Source organism: Candoia aspera, chromosome 2, assembly GCF_035149785.1.
Source record: "Candoia aspera isolate rCanAsp1 chromosome 2, rCanAsp1.hap2, whole genome shotgun sequence".
Taxonomy (NCBI): domain Eukaryota; kingdom Metazoa; phylum Chordata; class Lepidosauria; order Squamata; family Boidae; genus Candoia; species Candoia aspera.
In genome coordinates, this window is record NC_086154.1 from 177,269,797 (window position 1) to 177,288,775 (window position 18,979).

At 41.2% G+C, this 18,979-nt stretch overlaps 1 protein-coding gene across 1 annotated transcript; it reads left to right on the forward strand.

The window, feature by feature from the left end:
• The first annotated feature begins 2,253 nt into the window (after positions 1–2,253).
• Positions 2,254–11,640, forward strand: PGAP4 (post-GPI attachment to proteins GalNAc transferase 4). Its single transcript, XM_063294951.1, has 2 exons — positions 2,254–2,365; positions 8,857–11,640. Exon 2 carries the CDS (start codon positions 8,964–8,966, stop codon positions 10,143–10,145), a length of 1,182 nt encoding a protein of 393 aa, XP_063151021.1. The 5' UTR covers positions 2,254–2,365; positions 8,857–8,963; the 3' UTR covers positions 10,146–11,640.
• The last annotated feature ends 7,339 nt before the right edge of the window (positions 11,641–18,979 follow it).

Below are 18,979 nucleotides of genomic sequence, written 5' to 3' on the forward strand. Positions count from 1 at the left end.
TTTGCCTTCCAGACAGTGCATTACCCAACTAGACCCCCATCAAAAACTGGCAGGGCAAGCTACTGTATATAAACAGGGAGAAAACCCTACACTTACTCACGCTGAAGATGTTACCTAGTTGGCTAATGAAACATCTGCAAGCCTACAACCAAGCTCAGAGAACACCAAGGCCTCCGCAGTTCAACCCTGCGCTACAGATATTCTCTTCAATTGTCATCTAGTTTTCAGTAAGCGGAGCAGCAGAAATACCAAGGCAGGAGAGTCTGGAAGCGAGTTAACAAACAAAACATATGACAGGCTAAGGAACAAAGTTTATTTCATCCCTGGATTAAAAGGTATCTACCGACAAGGAGGCGTGTGCCCCTAAGGAGCAAGAAGCAAAAAAACAAGAACCGATAAAAACATACTGAAAAAAGAACAGGTGCTCCACTATCTTCTAAGTGTCTCTTGAGCAACTGAGGACGGAGGCTACTTGCTCAAAGAAAAGGCGGAAAAGCACTTCGCTCGTGCTCAGAGGCGCTGTAACGAGGGACACCTACAGTGTCCCAAGTGTCAGCAGCCGCCCAGGTCACACCGTTTACCGCTCGCTGGGTCTGCAGTCCAACGTCCTCGGGTCTCCCAGCCCTACACGCTCCTCCATGTATTTTATTTATTTATTCTTCAAATTTCTATCACCGCCCATCTCTCCCGAAAAGGGGACTCCATGCCGCCCGGCACCCGAAGCCCCGAAAAGAGACCACTCAATTCACGCCAGCATTGGACCCCCGCCTCTTCAGCCACCCCCGCGCGCCGTCCCAGGACAGGGGGGCAACACCCCAAAAGGGAAGGCCTCCCCGCACCGCCGATTCTCGCTCCCTCCCCCGCTCTCTTTCCCTCGCTCCGACTCTCTCCGCTTGCTCACCAGCTCCACAGAGGCTCCGGCCTACAACAATTGACCCAGGAAACTATACACCGACAACAAACGCGAAGCAACCAATCCGGCCTCGCTTCTTTCCCTCCTTCGAACGGCCTCACTGCCCTGACTCGAAATGGCTGCCACTGCCGCACCATAGCTTTACAATCGTTAGAGTGAACTAAGGTGCGCAAATTCCGGGAGAAGTTGCAACCTCTGAAGCCTTGTCAATGAATGGAGAGCGAGGTTTCTAGAGGCGACGACTGAGTCATCTGAAGGGCGGCAATAGGAACGTCTTTAGCTCCCTGGCTTCCTACTGAAACCGAAGGTACGTTTTTTGTGCGCATTCGTTTCTTTTTTAATTAATTTTTATTAAAGAAGTTTTTTGCAAAAGTAAAAAACAGTACAAATTTAAAGAAAAAAGAAAAGTAAAAAAGCAATAATAGAAAAGAAATGAAAGAAAAAGAGGAAGGAAGGAAGGAAGGAAGGAAGGAAGGAACGAAGGAAGGAAGGAACGAAGGAAGGAAGGAAGGAAGGAAGGAAGGAAGGAAGGAAGGAAAATGCAATGAGAGCCAGTTTGGTGTAGTGGTTAGGGCAACAGGCTAGAAGCCAGGAGACTGTGAGTTTTAGTCCCGCCTTAGGTACGAACGCAGCTGGGCGACTTTGAGCCAGTTGCTCTCTCTCAGCCCTAGGAAGAGGGCAATGGCAAGCCACTTCTGAAATCTTGCCAAGAGAACTGCAGGGACTAGTTCAGGCAGTAGCTGAGGATCAGACATGATTGAATGGCAAAAAAAAAATATTAACAGATAAGCAATTAAGGCTTTTAAAGATGACTGAGTATGTTCCTTATGATCTTATGATAAGATTATTTCAACAGTTGTCAGGAATCAACACTGACTCAAAGGCACAAAATAATTTTTTAAAAAAATATGTATATATGTATATAATATATATACACACACACACATACATATACATGCGTGTGTGTATATGTGTGTCTGTCTGTGTTTAAATTAAAAAGAAAAAGAAAGGCCGATGCTGGCCAAAGTGCTGACGCTGGTGGGCCATCCCCCTCGGCGCTCTTGAAACTACACTTCCCAGCATTCCTTGATGCCTAGAACTTCTGAGAATTGTGTTCTCTATGGAAGCCCGCCTACGCCATTCTGGCTTTGGCTCCGCCCCCCAATCGGACTTCGTCACGCCAATCCAGCAACGCGGCGCCGCCTCCGTGAGGCTGTGCACCCTCTTTTGTTTACTGTTGCAGAACCACGCCTCGTAAGCGGCGGATGAGCGACTTCCGTTTCCTGTATATTCTCCTTCTTCAGCTTCCTCCTCGGCGGTTTTGGTGGGGGATGCGTGCAGCTCGCTTTTTATGCCGAGGTGAGCGCGGCAAGGGTAGGAGGAGGGCGCCCTCGGAGACCGTGAAGACGAAGCTTGGGGCGGGGATCCTACCTTTGGGCCACAGACCAAAAGGTAAGCTGAAGTATCTGATGTTGAATACTTTTAAGTGTTTAATAGGTGCATGTATAGGATATATCCATCCTTCAAAAGGTCGGTAATGCTTCAGCTGCCCCGGATGACTGGTGAGGATTGCAGCCTTGAGGGAGGAGCGTGTAGCACTCACCTTTTCCAAGTAAATCTGCAAGGAGGAGCACCCTTCTCTTCCCAGCTCATGGCTTCCTTCCCCTTTCCTCCCCTCTTTCGCTTCTCTTTCCGTTTCTCTCTTCCTAAGAAATGCGAAATAGGGCAGCATATGGCTTTCCAGTTTCCCCCAGTGAAACAAGTTTTATGGAGTGACACAGGTTGAAGGAGAGTCCATTCGAGCGAAACATCTGCTTAATTCAAATTTGAGTGATGTATGTACATTTTATATAACATACATAATTTTTATGTACTGGTAGTCCTCACTTAGCAACCACAATTGGGACCAGCAAGTTGGTCACTAAGCAGCATGGTTGCTAAGTGGAAAATCACATGACCAAGACTTACAATTTTACTTCCACCTTCTCTATTAACTCTGCTTATAGCAAGCCAGTTGCAAAGTGCCTGAATGGCAACCACATGACCATGGGATGCTGCGATGGTCATAAATGCAAGGATTGGTTGCAAAGTTATTGCTTTTTCACCATTGTAACTTCAAACGGTCACTGCACAAAGTAGCTGGTAAGCAAGGGCAACCTGTAATGTATTAAAATTAACTGGACTGATTTGCTTCTTATGGTACTTATGGCCCATGATGGAATAGTTGTTTTTGAAAAGTTCCATATTGAAAGAGCGATCATCAATGGATTCGGTATGAATGGTTAATTATGCTGTTGAGTTTGGACTTCTGTAACTGAGTGCTTCTTCCTAAACGCATACAATAGATTTACTTTTAGGACATTTAGATGTGGCAGGAGAAAGGCACAGAGTCCTAATGATAGTGGAAAATACCTGTAGCTCAGGTTTGTCATATTGTGGTGTTAGAATTCTCTGCACTAGGTTTGGGGTTGCAAATGTTTCATTCTATGGCAGTTAAGGGGCAGGTTGGGAGATTTTAATACCCATTCTGGTTCAGTTTGGGGGCGGGGTGTTGTCAATGATAATGATAATGTTAATGTTCAGTTTCTCTTTCCTTATTTGCTTCCTTTTTGTCTTGTAATATCAAAAGCTGTTAACATAGTTGTGTGCCTAGGCTTTAAAATTAGTTCTGGTGTGGTATGCACTATTCATGATGTGTTGGTATTTGCATAGTGTGAGGAATACATCTGGTCTTATCAGTTGAATCATTTTTCAACCATGTGTTGCATTATTTTCCACCCACTTGCACAGTTTATACGTGGTCTATATTGCACATTGGTTGGTAGGATATATTGTCTTGTCATGCAAGAAGAAGAGTTTTTCTCCAGTGGAAATATGTCTACCTCCAAAGCTTTCCCATTTCTGAGCAAGGTGAAGTGTTTCACCTTCATACATTGGTGCAATAGTAGAGCTCAAAGTTGAGTAGCTCAAAATTGGCATGTACTGTTGTTAGAATTCTATGCTAGATTTTTGGGTTGCACAGATTTCATTACCATACTAGGTAACATCAGTGCAGAAGATGCAGGGAAGTGAGGTTTGTTAGTTGGCACCAGTTGTATGTATCTGTTCTATTCTATTCTGTCAGTTATGTACATGCTTTGGTGAGAGAAATTTGTGGATGGTGGTTCATTTGCATGAATGAAGTCTTTGGTTTTGGTTTTCTTTTGATAGGGAAAGAGGTCGCACATTCAGGATAAAAATGACCTTCCTCTTGCTTTCCCAAATACAGGGATGAAAATAAGGGCAAATTTATGCACAATGATGGCTTGTTAACATTATTACTGGCATCAGCAGAGCATTTTTTTAAAAGCTTAACAACTGGAAAACTAGTCGGAAAGCGCATACACCCTTGCCTTTTTTGTTTTTTCTTTGGGAGACCAGATGTCCTGTTACAAAACAGAAGTAGTTGTGTTTCCACTGCTTTGGGCAGATTAGGATCGGGAAGAATTAATTTCCTATCCAGAAAACATTGGTTTGATATTCTTTATTTTTTTCCCCTTTCAAGTGTATATTCCTTCCTCAAACAGCCTCACTTTTTCTAGCCTACACATTGTCAGTCCTTTTGGCCGCCTAATTGATTGATTTGTATAGGCCTGAAATTATCATGACTGTGTATCTACCAGTCCCACATTTGTCCTGAACAGTTTTGCACTTATCAGCCACAAAGTTTGCCTGCCCTGCAGAGAATAGGAAGGCAATGTATTTTTTTCCTTAAACTGAAGAGCTTAGAGAAAGAATTTAAAACATGAGGTAAATGTATGTGAGTGCAACTCCATTCTTTCTCTGAACACAGTGTTTAAAAGTTTCAAGATAAATATTTAGAAAGTAAGTTCGGTGTGCTATTAAATATGGTGGGCCAGAGTTTGAAAATTTTGTGGCGTGCCATTTCAAACTGTTTAAGACTTGTGATGCATTCACATAACATGCTGTACTATGCTTTTTTCAACTCAATATTCTAGGTTCAGACAGTACCCAGAAAAATAAATTAAACATGTGGGTTCGGTTCACACACTATAGAAGGAGAAGATGCGGCTGGTTAATTTGTGATTCGGTGTGCTGTGGGAACCCCATTGTAGACTTCTAATGCTGCGTTATTATGTCAGAGAAGAAACCAATCCCATAAAGTAAACCATAATTTTATTACTATGAAGAGTCTAGAACAGCAGCAGAAATGACTCCCACAGTTAATATAGTGTTTGAACTATTGTTCGAATAAGAACACAGTATGATACTTTAATCATCATTATAGGGAGGTTAGAGGGAAATGAAATCAGAAAACTACAGTTACAACTGCATTGTTAACAGTGGCCATTGTCAAAAATAGTTGTGGGTGATAACACAGACTGTCTGATGTAGGGAAGCTAATTATCTCACACAGAGGGATCAGAAACTTTTATCCTTAGTTTTCTCCAGTGCAGCTTATATCAAATGTATTGGGATTGCTGTTCCTGGATTTCCCAGCCAACGTAAAGTGATGAAAATACATTTGGTTCTTTTAGGAATCAGTAACTTGCTGCTGGTAAGATAACTGAGAAATACTGCTGTAGAATTTAACAGTCTTAGAACAAAATTTCAGCAGCTCAGGCCAAGCTCACAGTATTCCTGTACTGCGAGCCAGTTGAAAGACTATTAAAGCCATGTGTCTTGTCTGCCTTTGGAATGTTATAACTGAACCAAGATTTAAATTAAAATTGACTTTCTTTAACAAAGCACTTACAGTGAAATTAAAATAAACTAAGAAAGAAGTAATGGTTATAAATGCTCAAATTTAGTTGGTGAAACCACAGACCCAAAATAGAAACAGGAATCCTGCCAGGAAGATACTTTTCTGCTCTGGATTATTAGCTTCTGCCTGGCTTTTAATTCCCAGAGGCCAAAGGGCAACTTGTCATTTAATCCTTTCTTGTACTTTGCAAACTTAGCATTAGACTTAGCGTGTGCTTTTTGCGGTAAGTCATTCTTCTCTAATCATTCACATCTCCTTGAAAACATATACCCTGTTCTTCCACAGACCTTTCCTCTGGTACCTTTCACTCCAGAGTTGTTTTGCACCCCATTAGTTTCCCCCTTTTATATTGCTTTGTACAAATAGCTCATTTATGTAGACAGTGGGCTCTCTGCCTGAGGCTGTTTGAATTGTGCTAAGTTACAGGACAAACTTTTGTGATGGGCCTTTAACTTAGTCTAATAGCTTCTGTCCTTAGGTGAAACAGAGCTTGCAACTGTCAAAAACTCAAGGAGAGCTATACAGCGAAGTTAAAGCAAAGTTAATGTTTAAACAAACTTGCATCCCTCTCCTTCCACCCATCTACCCCTGGTTCCCCATCCTGAGTGATTTCCTTGTGACTGTTCTACAAGTAGTCCTCACTTAACAACTTTCCCGGCCAGCTTCTGGCAAGCAAAATCAATGTGGAACCTCATGATTCGCTTAGCGACCAAGTGGTTCACTTAGTGCCCACAGTGATTCACTTAACAGCCACTACAAAAAGGTCATAAAATCAGGTCAGATTCGCTTAATGACCACTTTGCTTAGCAACTGAAATTCTGGTCCCAGCTGTGGTTGTTAAGCAAGGACTACCTGTAATGTATTTTCCTGCAGTATCTGACATATTCTTCTGAACTACTAACCCATCCCTTCTGCCTTGTTCCACATTCATTGTTAATCCTAATGTTTTTATCAGTCTTTTCTAATGCTTGCTTCCTGTTGAGAATTACTCTGTATGCTTACATACGTCTATGTATTGGTAACTACTCCCTTCATTTTCCACAATTATCTGAAGAAAATTAAAGCATGTATACTTTAAGAAATATAGCACATGGCACATATTTATGTACTATACTAGTCATCCTACATATCATTTGAAGTTCTTTACAACAGAATCTTATACTTAAAAGTAGGTCCCTTTCAGTTCATTAGGGCTTAGACCCTGATGAGGGAGCATAAATGAACAGCTTAAAGTAGTAAAAAAATTATAGCAAATAATATTTTTTTAAATGCACAGCTTCTAAGCAATGTTCAGCCCATTTTTATTGAACATTTCTAAGAATGTTTTATCTTCATTACTGAATTCTGTTTAGAATTCACAATGAAAGGAAGTAAGGATTTTAATTTTAAAAAAACTTGTTTGAAACTGTCTTTAGTATTGGATGGCAGAAGTGATACTACTGATGGAGCAGATTTAGAAATATAAATGATTTTTGGTTCACTATTTAACATGCATGATTAATTATTAAAAATAAGTTTGTAATCGAAGAAACTATCACTAGGCTAACAAGTAGGAGCACCAGCGTTGGTCAATTTTAGCACAAGTTTTCTTCTACTTTGGGGGAATAATTCATTGCAAGATTTTTTTGTAAAATTAAAAAAATAAGATTTTTTTAAATCTTAAAATCTTTTTTAAAAATACAGGAAAGTCCTATAATTACCATTTCCTACAAATAAAACACTATAGACAAACAATATTAATAGGATAATATAATCTCAAAGTAACAATATGATACTAAAAATGGGAAAGCAAAAAAGGAAAGGGTTTGACGAAAAAACGTCAATTCCGATGTTGACTAACAACACATCGGCAATCTATTGCACATTGTTGCAAATCAGGATTAGATTTTTCTTTCCAATATTGTATAAAAATTATTTTTAGCCAGCCCCCATACTTGAATCCACAATTCTTGAAGTTTTGATAGATTCCAAATATTAGGGGTATAGGCAAGTATAATACATGCATCTTTGCACACAGTGATTAGTCCAGTACCATCTTAGCAATCCTCTTAATTTCAGCCAAAATGTGGCTATAACAGAGCAAGTCTAAGTCATATGAGTTAATGTTCCACCTTGTGAGTTGCATCCCCAACAGCAAGGTGGTGACCCAGGCTTGTTAAACATTCTTGAAGATGGAAAATGTACTGTACACAAAGCATTTTTGTTGTTATATTAACCTTCTTTTAAGATCACAGGACATTTATTTCATGTTACTTAAAGCAACCATCCTCTGCTTTACCAGAGCAAGACTTCCAAACTCATTATTTGCAGGAATAAATAATATCAATTTGATCAACTTAACTGTAAAAGAAAACATATTATTGGCTTAAGAGCACAGCTAATTCCTCCTTAACGTCCAACCACTTTTAAAACTTCAGAAGCAGCAGTAGTATCTGGATCAAATAGACCAAATAATAAAAGCTTGACCTGAATCAAGACTGAATGTCAAGAAGTACTTTGAGGTAAAGCAAACTTTTTTTTAATTCTGCAGAAGTTTTAGAAAGAGCTTCCTTATAATTGAATTAATCCAAAATAATAATATTATGAGAAGCCCAGTTTACCTATAAAATAGAATTCCCCACTATTTTAAAACTGGGATTTCTCATAATTTGAGCTTTTTAATGTGAAAGGATCAAAGTTATATCTGACCCAATATTTTCAATATGCACATTAAATACAAATATTGAACGTGAACCCAGTACAAACAGGAATCCTCATACTTGACAGGATTTCAGTTGAGTCTAATAATAAATCTCACATTCAGCCAAAAAAGGAGCATGGTACTAAAGTTCCTGGCTCTAAATGGTGACAAATCTAGGATAAATGCCTAGTGATAAACCTGAAAGTGGGGAAGTTAAATTCACAACATGTAATTGTAATTTATACAATTAAAATCTCACAGGATGATCTTATTAGAGTAATTTATTCAATGTCCTGTAAAAAAAAAATGTAGGAAAGAAGCATTGAAAGGCCTCTCAAACTGTAAATCAGCCTTGGAGTTAATTCATCTTAATCACATTTATGTTACCCCAGATACTCAAAGGAATACTAGGCAGTGAATGCTTTTAGTTCAGCTACGTGTTCCATCAGGCATGAGATACCCTTAAAAAAATCTCATAATTTTTTTTTCTCTTTGCAGAATTGAATCTAATCATGAATTTGCTGGAAGTCCGTCTGCACAGTCTGCTGCATGAAACAACAGGCTGACCAAATGGCATGTAAGGACGAACTGCAAATGCGGCAGCCATGTTCTCACGCGGACTGCTGCCTTGGGGCCGGCTGTGCCGTTGGTCCAGCCCATTCCTGCAGTTCCTTGCCTTGAGTGTTGTGACATTTGGTGTGATAGCTCCATTGAGTTGTCAGCGGCTCCTTCATTCTTATTTCTACATGCGTGGTTGGTACCTGAACCCAATGAGCCAACATTTTCTGAAGCAGAGCCAAGAGGAGGGTTTGAGTGCTCTCCATTACTTTGAGCAGCTACAGAACGTGTCAGAGAAGTTGACCAATGAGGCTGTGCAGCCATGGTTGCTGATTACCATCATTACAGTGCAGAGGCGCCCCGAGTTCCACTATGCCCTTCAAGTAGCAGCCCGCTTCCACCGCCTGCTCCAGGAATGTGGCCCTTTTTGCCAGCACCACCGGCTCTTACTCTGTAATGTGGAAACAGATCCCAGCAACCACTGGGATGCTAAGCTGCTTGCCCCTTTCTTTGCTGCAGTGAACCGCTATAGTGGTCAGGAGAATTTGGATCTCTTGCCAAACCGTTTTGAGAAGGAGAAGCGAGATTACACCTACTGCCTTGAGAAATCACTCCAGCTATACAGACCAGAATATGTCTTGTTAGTGGAAGATGATGCCATCCCAGAAGAGGGGTTCTTTCCAGTCCTGCATCACTTGTTGCAGATACGATTCTCAAAACCCCACCTCCGAAATGCCCTTTATATCAAACTGTACCATCCAGAGAGACTTCAACGTTACATCAATCCAGAACCCATGAGGATCCTGGAATGGCTTGGATTAGGCATGTTTTCAGGATCCTTCTTGGGCTTTGTCTATTCCTGGGCATCTAGCCGCTCCAGCCTTAGTTGGTCCATTGTGTTGTTTTTTGCCCTATACAGCATGATGCTAGTAGAACTGGTTGGGCGCCACTATGTTTTGGAGCTTCGACGCCTGGCACCATCCTTCTACAACATTGTGCCTGTGACCGAGTGCTGCACTCCTGCCATGCTGTTCTCTGCCCCGTCAGCACACCGCGTGTTGCGTTACATGAAGGAAGTTCACTGTCACCCAGGCTTTGCCAAAGATACTGCCCTTTATTCACTGCTGCGTACCAAGGGCGAGCAAGCATTTGTGGTTGAGCCCAATCTGGTGAGACATGTGGGGATGTTTTCAACTCTCAGGCTGAATGAAAACCCAAAGCTGCTTTGACTTTTCAGTGCTTCCGAAGGACTGAAACAGATGAGCAAAAGCTCCAGCATGAGATGTTCACTGCTGAGCTAAGTCATCTCCAGTTGCAAGCTGGAGATTGGATCAGATTAATTGATTAGTCACTGATGAGAAATAAGCTTGGGGTTCAGTTTTCCAACGTTTTTTCCATGTAAAAACAATTGTCTAATAGCTCTAAATCCACCTTCCGCACATGATGCCCTCCCATTGTGAAGCAGCAATTCCAAGAATCCCAGCCAATGTGGCTAGTAGTAGTGCTGGCTAAGAATTCTAGGTTGTGAAAGTCGGCTCTGATCTTACAGATAATGAACGAGAGTTCTCAAGCTTGGTAGAAATACCAGAGATGGTGCTTTTCTGTTAAATAGCAAGTATGAAACTATTTTAAATGGTTCTTTCCCATAATTGTGAGGCATTAACAGTCTTTTGGGAAAGAGAAACTATTTTTTAATTGCCTTAGTCTATCTTCCCTGAGCTGATGCCTTTGAGATGTGTTGGCTGCAACATTGCCAACACGGCCCCTGGGACTTCAGGGGGCTTACAGTCCTAACACATTGAAAGGATGCCGGCTTGGGAAAGGCTGGCCTATATTCAATGACAGATAATCATTTTCAGTGAGGTCATTAGGGCTGTGATTATCTTAATGTTTACTTCTTTCTTGTTCCAAATCTTTCATCTGTCACTTTCGCATGAGCCATTAAGTGTGCTTTTGCACATACCTCCTGAATGTATCTGAAAGAGCCTTTGCAAATGGTAAACTCTCTCTGCATGTAGAACCTTTTAAGTTAGCAACAAGGTAGGGTCACTCAGTTTGATGTGGCCAGAATGGCTGGAGACTAGCTGAGTTGTATAGCATCCTAATCTTAGTAATGTCAGAGTTGGCCTGGCTAAAGGAGAGCCAATTAGAAAGCCCATTAGATTCAATGAACCGTCTAATTGTGCTAATATTGTGGACATAACCTTAACTGTAGATGGTTTGTGCTAAAGTGTGGCTCTTCCCATGCCCTATCACTTCTTGTCCCCTATTTTAGTTACCCTGCTGGTATATCTTTGCCAAATGCTCAGATCTCTCCATTAACAGATTTCTGGAATCAGCCTATAACCAGAAAAATCTAATCCTAAAACCCTCCATCTGTGAATTAGGATTGCCCTGTCAATTGGTAGCTTTGGTTCAGAGAGGCCAGCTAGTTTTAGTCTTTCCAGTTTACCAGTTTATGTTTCTTTATTCCTTCTACATTTGCTACCTCCTACCTCATATATTACTCATACTCTTCCTTGGTAATAGGCTTCTCAAGAAGTACAAGTGCCTTATCCAGATGACATAGACACATTTATAGGGAAGCATTTTCTTCCTTTTCTTCTCTGGGAATCTGTGAGAAGGGCAAGGCTTTTTCCACCCTACTTTCTCAGAGAAAAAAAAAATCATGAACCTAGAATTACATATTTCCTTCAGTGTGACTTCAACTGTAATGAATTAAAAAATAAATAAACCATCCTCTGTATATGGGTCTAGGAAAAGTTGATGTATTGTTCTGATGTTCTTGCTATTACAGTGCCTTCATTTTAGAAAATGAAGAAAAAATAGTAGACAGGGATTTCTGGGGGCATCTGTTCATGCTCCAAAACATCTTTGGGGGATTCAATCAGAAGTATTACCCAGCACAAGTAATGCCCATGATCAGAATCATTATTTGATGACAGGGAAGTTCTTTAGCCACTGATTGCTTGGACCCTCATGAGTTTTTGCCAAACCTCCTCATAAGCTTTGCTCCCAAGCACCCTGCCTGTCAATCACTATGCATGCAAGTGAGTAAAGGTTGACAGGCAGGACATTGAACCCTTTGGACAGCAAAAGGGCACAACTTATCAAGTCAGCCCTATACACCTCATGACACAGAAAGTGGGTAGGACTGACCAGCAGGACATTTAGTAGGAATCTCCCTTGGCATTGGTAGAAGCTGACAGCCTGTTTGGCAGGGCATCTTTGCTACTGATAGTTTATGCACTCCAGGCAGTGCAGACTGCCTATATCATCCTTGCAGTGTAATCTGAAGAAAGCCAACAGAAGCTGGGAAGACCTCACCCTCAACTGTATTATCAGCTCAATTAGCGCTAGAGTACCACATTGTATGTTAGTTGGGAGAAGATAAAATACACCACTTCAGTTTTGGTTCACTTTGTGCTTTGGGTTGGGGATGAGTGGAAGGTTGTATCATGTGGTGGTCTTCAAGAATGATTGGCCAGATATCCTTCAGCCAAAATTAGAGGGGTATATAGATATGCCCATAACCTAAATTCCAGGGCAGTTGCAAAGCTGACTAGATAACACATGAGCTGCTCTGATTACTTCAAAGAATCAAGTTGATACCTGTGCTAGGAGGCTTCTGAAACACATGCTTTCCTCCCCCACACAAGCACTGCCATTGTAATGTGGATTTGTGCAGCATACCTGCAGGACCTGTAACTTTGCCAGGCTGCAACCAACAGAATTCATTTTTATCTAGGACACCAATAAACGTTACGGGAAGATGTGCAAAGTACTTGTCATCTGAACTTAGCCATCAAAACGAAAAAAGCGTATCAACAGCAGTGGAATGCAACCAGTTTACAGTCTTCTTTTTTCTGTCCTATAAAAATGTAGAGACGCAGCTCTTAAGTCAATCTCAGCTTCTGGCGACTGTGTCTGTTGTATTACAGAAGCTGTTACTGCATTCTTCTGGAAAGGGTTTCTTTATTTTTTTCTTTTCAGTCTGGCTAACATGGTATTCCCATGGTTGACCTTGCTTAGCTTCCAAGGTCAGTCAAGTTTTGGCCAGGTGCTGCCATCCCGTGGCTTTCCTTTGTCTTCTGCTAACCTATTCCCATCTGAGAAGGACACTACTGGCCACACAGCGTTGCTTTAGTTCATGTTCCGATGCTAAACTCTAAGTTTATTTCAAAAATGGTGTTGATTGTCAAGAGAAGTTAGAATACACTTGTTTGGAATTTCAGGGAGAACAGAATCTCAAAAGATAATGTTTCAGAATAATTCCGGAGCTTTATCTTCTCAAATGTTCCATATGGCATTTAGTACAGTATTGGAATTAATATCCTTTTGAAGTCTGCTTGCATGGCCCACAAACAGACTGTATTTTCGTCTATTGTGAAAGCAGCCCATGTGGGGTTAATTTCTTTTTTTGGTTCAGTGTGCTACACATACCAAGAAACTGGGTTAATTGAGCAAACTGTCGTTACATTAGAAGAACCAGTTTGGTGCAGTGGTTAAGGCACTAGAAACCGGGAGACCATCAGTTCTAGTCCTGCCTTAGGAACAAAGCCAAATGTATGACCTTGGGCAGGTCACTATCAGCCCTAGGAAGAATGGTATGGCAAAATAATTCTGAAAAACCTGCCAAGAAATGGGCAAGGACTTGTCCAGGCAGTCTCTGAAAATCAGACATGATTGAATGGATTAAAAAAATATTTACTTTATTCATAGGTACAAAATAGCTTGAGATTGCTGGCCAACTGCAAGTGCCTCACAACCAATGAAGAGCAATGCAAAGAAGCTCAGTTTCTGCATTATTCTTTAAGGGAATGTATTTTTTTTTATCATACTCACTTTTTCCTTCCAATAGTTTTGTCTATCAAATCTCTGAGCTAGAGTAAGGATGGAATACCATAACTGCTACTTAACTGGGCCAGAGGCTAATGAGCTTTGATGAAACTGCAAGAGCAGCAGAATTCAGCAAGGTGGCAGAAAATGACAACATACAGCACACCAAGGAGGAAAAAAAAAAGGAAAGGTCCATATGGATAGTAAACTAGAGCAAAGTATCCTTTAACTCAAGATACTGTACCTTCATTTGGTTCTCAGCACTCTACTTTCTCACAGCAAAAGAAAAAAAGGGGGGATTTACAATCTTCATCACTTTTTCTAACCTGACGGTGAGCATCCTCTGAAGCAGACACTATGTGGATGTGATAAATTCAAGCAATCCTAGTTCTTCCATCTCAAGCCTGTATCTAAAGCCAAGACCAAACTATGGCTTCAGGCCACAGACCATCTGGTTTTGTCAAAGGCTGTGGCAGCAGTTCCTAAGCAGAAGAGAGTTAAATATGCTACACCAGCAGACCAGTAACTCCGAATCTGACTAGATTCAGGTTTATTCTGTGTGAACTGAGCCAGGTAGAAGCAACTTGCAATGAAGATGAATTTCTCCTATGCCCTCTGGGGTTTGCGGTGGGAGAAAAAACAGGACTATATGTCTAATGATGTGTTGGCTACCTCAGTGTGGGATCGAAAGCAATTGCATTACTTTTCCTTGGATATTCCTGGTAGAATATTGCCTTGGATGGATGGTTGGGCAGCTAATTTATCTCTTAATCCAATGCAACTTCCTTATGCTGACCTTAAAGTCAGATCAAGAAAGTGTGTGTGTGTGTGTGTGTGTATCCATCCACTCTTAAATGAATAGTGTGGACAAGTCCTATTACTGCTCGGAAAGAAAAACGAGTTTTCCTTTCATTGATAATGAAATCTTAGAAGAAGAAAAATTCCATATACTGATTAGACTGAGACATCACAAAAAGCCAATGTTTTGCTTACTAGTTGGATTTACATAATACTTAACCATGAATTACAGTTGACAGATCACCATGCAGGGTTCATACATCATCCTAGGCCAAAACTAATCCAAACCCAAGATGGATGAACTGGACCATTGACTCAGAGGGTTTCTTCAGGCTGTGCCTGTAGATACCAGGGACTGGTTCTGGGGTTATCTGTATCCTCAGTATGTTCCCTACCATTGAACAACAGCCGTGCCTACAAGCAGCTCAAGTACCAAGTACAAGATCCAATGCAGCAGCTCAAAAAACACAGCTGTAAGTCATTTTTTAAAGAAGAGTGTATCTGTTCTTTACACCTATTTGATTCAAACTAATTTTTAGCTAGGTATCCTGGGGAGGGGGGAAAACTGATGAAATGTGCATTGCCACACAAGTACAAAAAAGCAGGACTTGCCTGGTGCCATCAACACAACGCACAACCACGTAGCATCATCGTGGTTAGAAATAGATGATAATGTTTTCACAATTACTGTGATTGCAAGAATGGTGCAAAACTCTAAAGTAGAATGATTCATTACTAAACTAAATATACCAAATTAAGAATATTTTGGGTATGCCTTGTTCTACCACTTAGAGTAGCATATCACTCTCCCCACATGTAGGGCCTTACCTAAATGTCCAGTGTTGTGCTATATAATGGACACTTTGTTCGAGCAGACGGCTTTCCCTTACGGTCATAAGTTTTTCAGTATAAGCATTTATACTGAACAGATGAGCGCACTTTATTTAGTAAATTTATAGGCTGCCATCACATAGACATGATTCTGGGCAGCTCACAATTTAAAAAGTAATAAAAACAACCGAAATTAGAAAACAAAGATGACAAAAAAAACTTCCACACACTGCTCTTTTTTACTCAATTCCCTCAAAGTTGTTTGAAACTTTGAGCCATTTAGTTTAATCTATCTCTGTCTGTCTGTTTATCTGTCCCAAAATCCCTGATTAAAACACAGCTGTAAGTCATTTTTTAAAGAAGAGTGTATCTATTCTTTACACCTATTTGATTCAAACTAATTTTTAGCTAGGTATCCTGGGGAGGGGGGCCCTAGTGATAGAACATTGGCTGTGCTTGAATTTTTTCCCCCTTAGTCTCTCACAGAACCCCATCAAGTTCTCACAAAACCTAGGATTCCACAGAACACAATTTGTGGGGAGAAAAACTGTTTTAATAATAAACTGTTAATAAAAACTGAATCATAGCATATTGGCCAGACACTCTAGGGCTGAATTTGTATGGGTAGGAGGGAAGAGGTTGAGTTGAGTCCAGGAGCTGGGAGGTGGGCTTATGCAAAAGTTTCCATCATTGAGAAATTGGCTCTCTCACCAGCTGTCCAGAACTTCGATGTTTCAAAAGAGCAATCCAATAGCTTAAACTGCTGTTTGAGAGCATGCAGCTGAGCCAGTTGACAGAAGCAATGGCACAGAGTCACAGAGGTGTAGCAACCATTTGGGAGCGATGCAAAGACCCTGCATGAAGGTGACCTGAAATAAAACTTTTATTTTTCTGTCTGTACAAATTCTCACTATGATTTCTCGTCCCTACTGGATTGTAGTAGATCAGTTCACAAGCGGGGGGTGGGGGGAGCCACATTTCTCAGTGCACCAACTTTGGAAAACTCTTAGAATGCTAAGAAACACTTTATGAAATACATATGACACCTGCCCTAGATTCTCAGTAAATAAAAAAATACTTCCCTTTTTTTCCAGCTCCATTTTACCATTAAACCAAAATAAGGACAAGGATGGGAATAGCACTTTCTAGATTCCTGGTCCTAGGAATTCATAATCCCGCATAGGTAGGACAGACAGTCTAGATCAGTGGGCCATATGATCCCCCAGGGGGCATGCTGCATTTCTATGGGGCCACAGTCTTTATATGATACCGTTTAAATAAACAGTATAAATGGTAAAATGCCCTTGTTCCAGGCATCAGCAACTATGAGGGTGGTCATAGGGGTAAATGTGGATCAGAAGGGGACCATGAGCAAAAAAAAAAGTTGAGAATCCCTGGTCTAGACTATAGAAGACACCGCAGCAGGCCTTTGGACACTAAGACAAACAAATGCCAGAGTGAACTAAAACTGGAATCTTAAGTGTGATATAAAATAGAGGTGGTGTGGATCAAATTGAGAGGGGAATGTTCTATGTGCACCTTTTAGTAGGCAGAGGGAAATCTTATGGCAACAGCTAGGTTTAATGAAGGCATCTTATTGACAAAAACTGCAGGTTCTCTTAATGTGTCTGATGGCTGAAGTTCCTGCTCATTTGCCTTTTGAACTCTGTGGGGTGAGTGTCAGTGGCTTAGCAAACATTGCATCTCTCAGAGAAAGAGCTGTCTAATGATCAAGGCCACCAAGAGATTGCACTATAACTGAGACAATGCTGGTTTAACAAAATTCATGGGCTTTCAACTTTCAGGGCAACTAGTTAGGTGGACCACAGGGAGGTTTTGCAGAACCAACCCCCAGCTATCCTTCATGCAATGAATGTAGTGAATCCACTCAAAAAACTTTTCTCCGTACTTCATTTTCCCCAGGACACAATGTAGCTGTGTGACATACCCTTTGTTAACATTCAATCAAATATGCATGTGTGATCATCAAAAGCCATAACAGGGTTGGCAATATTTTAAATAACTCTTAGCATGAGCAGAGTATCATTGAGATAAGCAGATCTGAAGGAAAAACAGGCAATCATTAGAGACTATGTGGAATGAATGATGATGTCTTAAGGCAATCTATCTGAAGTCTGCTTAGGAATAATGCTCTCTTTAACATAGCCTTAACTGCATAAACAAACATACTTTCCTGAATGAGGGAAACCCACCAGACTGTTCCACTCAAACTATACAAATTAGCAAAACATAGCTTATAAACCTTGCCTGAATTTGCTACTGACTTCCTAGAATGCTCATTTTTCTCACAAAGGAGGCTAGATAACAAACACCAACTGAGTTCACACTTAACCACTGCTTATCAAATAAACCACCATTGGATAGGTTCACACAGCTACTAAGGCATAAACCATAGCTTGCAACCACAGAGGCTGAGAGCTCTTTCTTACAGCCAAATTAAAGCACTATCCATTAGTTCTTGACTAACAGAAAGGTATGCTGGCATAAATTGTGTTGTCCCCATTGTCAATTCCAGCTCTGCCCCAGTAATGAGAATGGCAGCTGGTGTTTACGTGCTTATTATGGGCCAAGTTAAGGAAAGGGAGTGGTGGATTTCCCTGGCCTGGCTTCCCCTCCTACTCAGCTCTCCTGCAAGGGGAGTAACAACCACCAATCCTTAACATAGGGTGGGGTGAGTTCAGATGGATTATTAGAATGATGGGTTTAGTCACCTACCAAATTGCCTGATAGGAAGAAGTGGGGAGGTGCTCTCCAAATGTTCCTTACAAGCAGTCACCATACCTGTTACTTGTCAGTCAGGCTCACCTGGCAGGTAACAGGCCTGAAGGAGGGGTACAGAGTAAAATGAGAGTGAGGTCTAAGGAATGTGCCAGCCAAGCAGTATCCAGGCAGAGCCCCTGCAGAAACTAGGCATCTGCTTTCTCCTACAGCCCAAGCCAAAATGGTCATGGAGCGGAGAGGGCAGGCCTGCAGCAGCCTAAAGTGACCAAGAGGAGCTAGATAGATCACCTCTTCTGACCACGTCAGCAACCAAATGGTCAGTGAATTGTGCAGATCATATCCACAGAAAAACTGCCTTGGGAGAAGAGGATGGGCTTGAAGCTCCTGGGGCATGGGCTGGGAGTGAGAGGAAGGCAGCGTTAGGAAGTCATGGCAGAAAAACAAATGGTCATTGAGGCCTGTTTGCCCTGAAGTTAGATGCAAGTGAGGAAGATCTCTGATTTCTCATATCACCCCAACAAGCAACATTATGATTTAGGGTGATGTGTGAACCCAGCCATTAACAATAAGCTAGTATATCAAATAATCCCAAATAACCCTAAGCTTTTTCACAATATCTGAATTCATATACTGCTCTACAATAGAAGATGCGTGGCAACTTAGCCCAGTAAAAGAACTTTGCTGCAAGGGTTGCTGCCTTTATTTCTAAAGGCTTTTCATCGTTAAACAAATCCCCAAGTCTCTGTATCTTCTGATACTGATTCCCAGCCTGGTGAGTTAAACTGACTTTAAGCTGTCAAGAAGTTGTAGCTGCACAGGCCAATCTACACAGTCTACATATGAATTCTTGTGA

Bases quoted from the DNA above. Each gene is read 5' to 3' on its own strand.
- PGAP4 (XM_063294951.1), top strand. From the start codon at position 8,964: ATGTTCTCACGCGGACTGCTGCCTTGGGGCCGGCTGTGCCGTTGGTCC.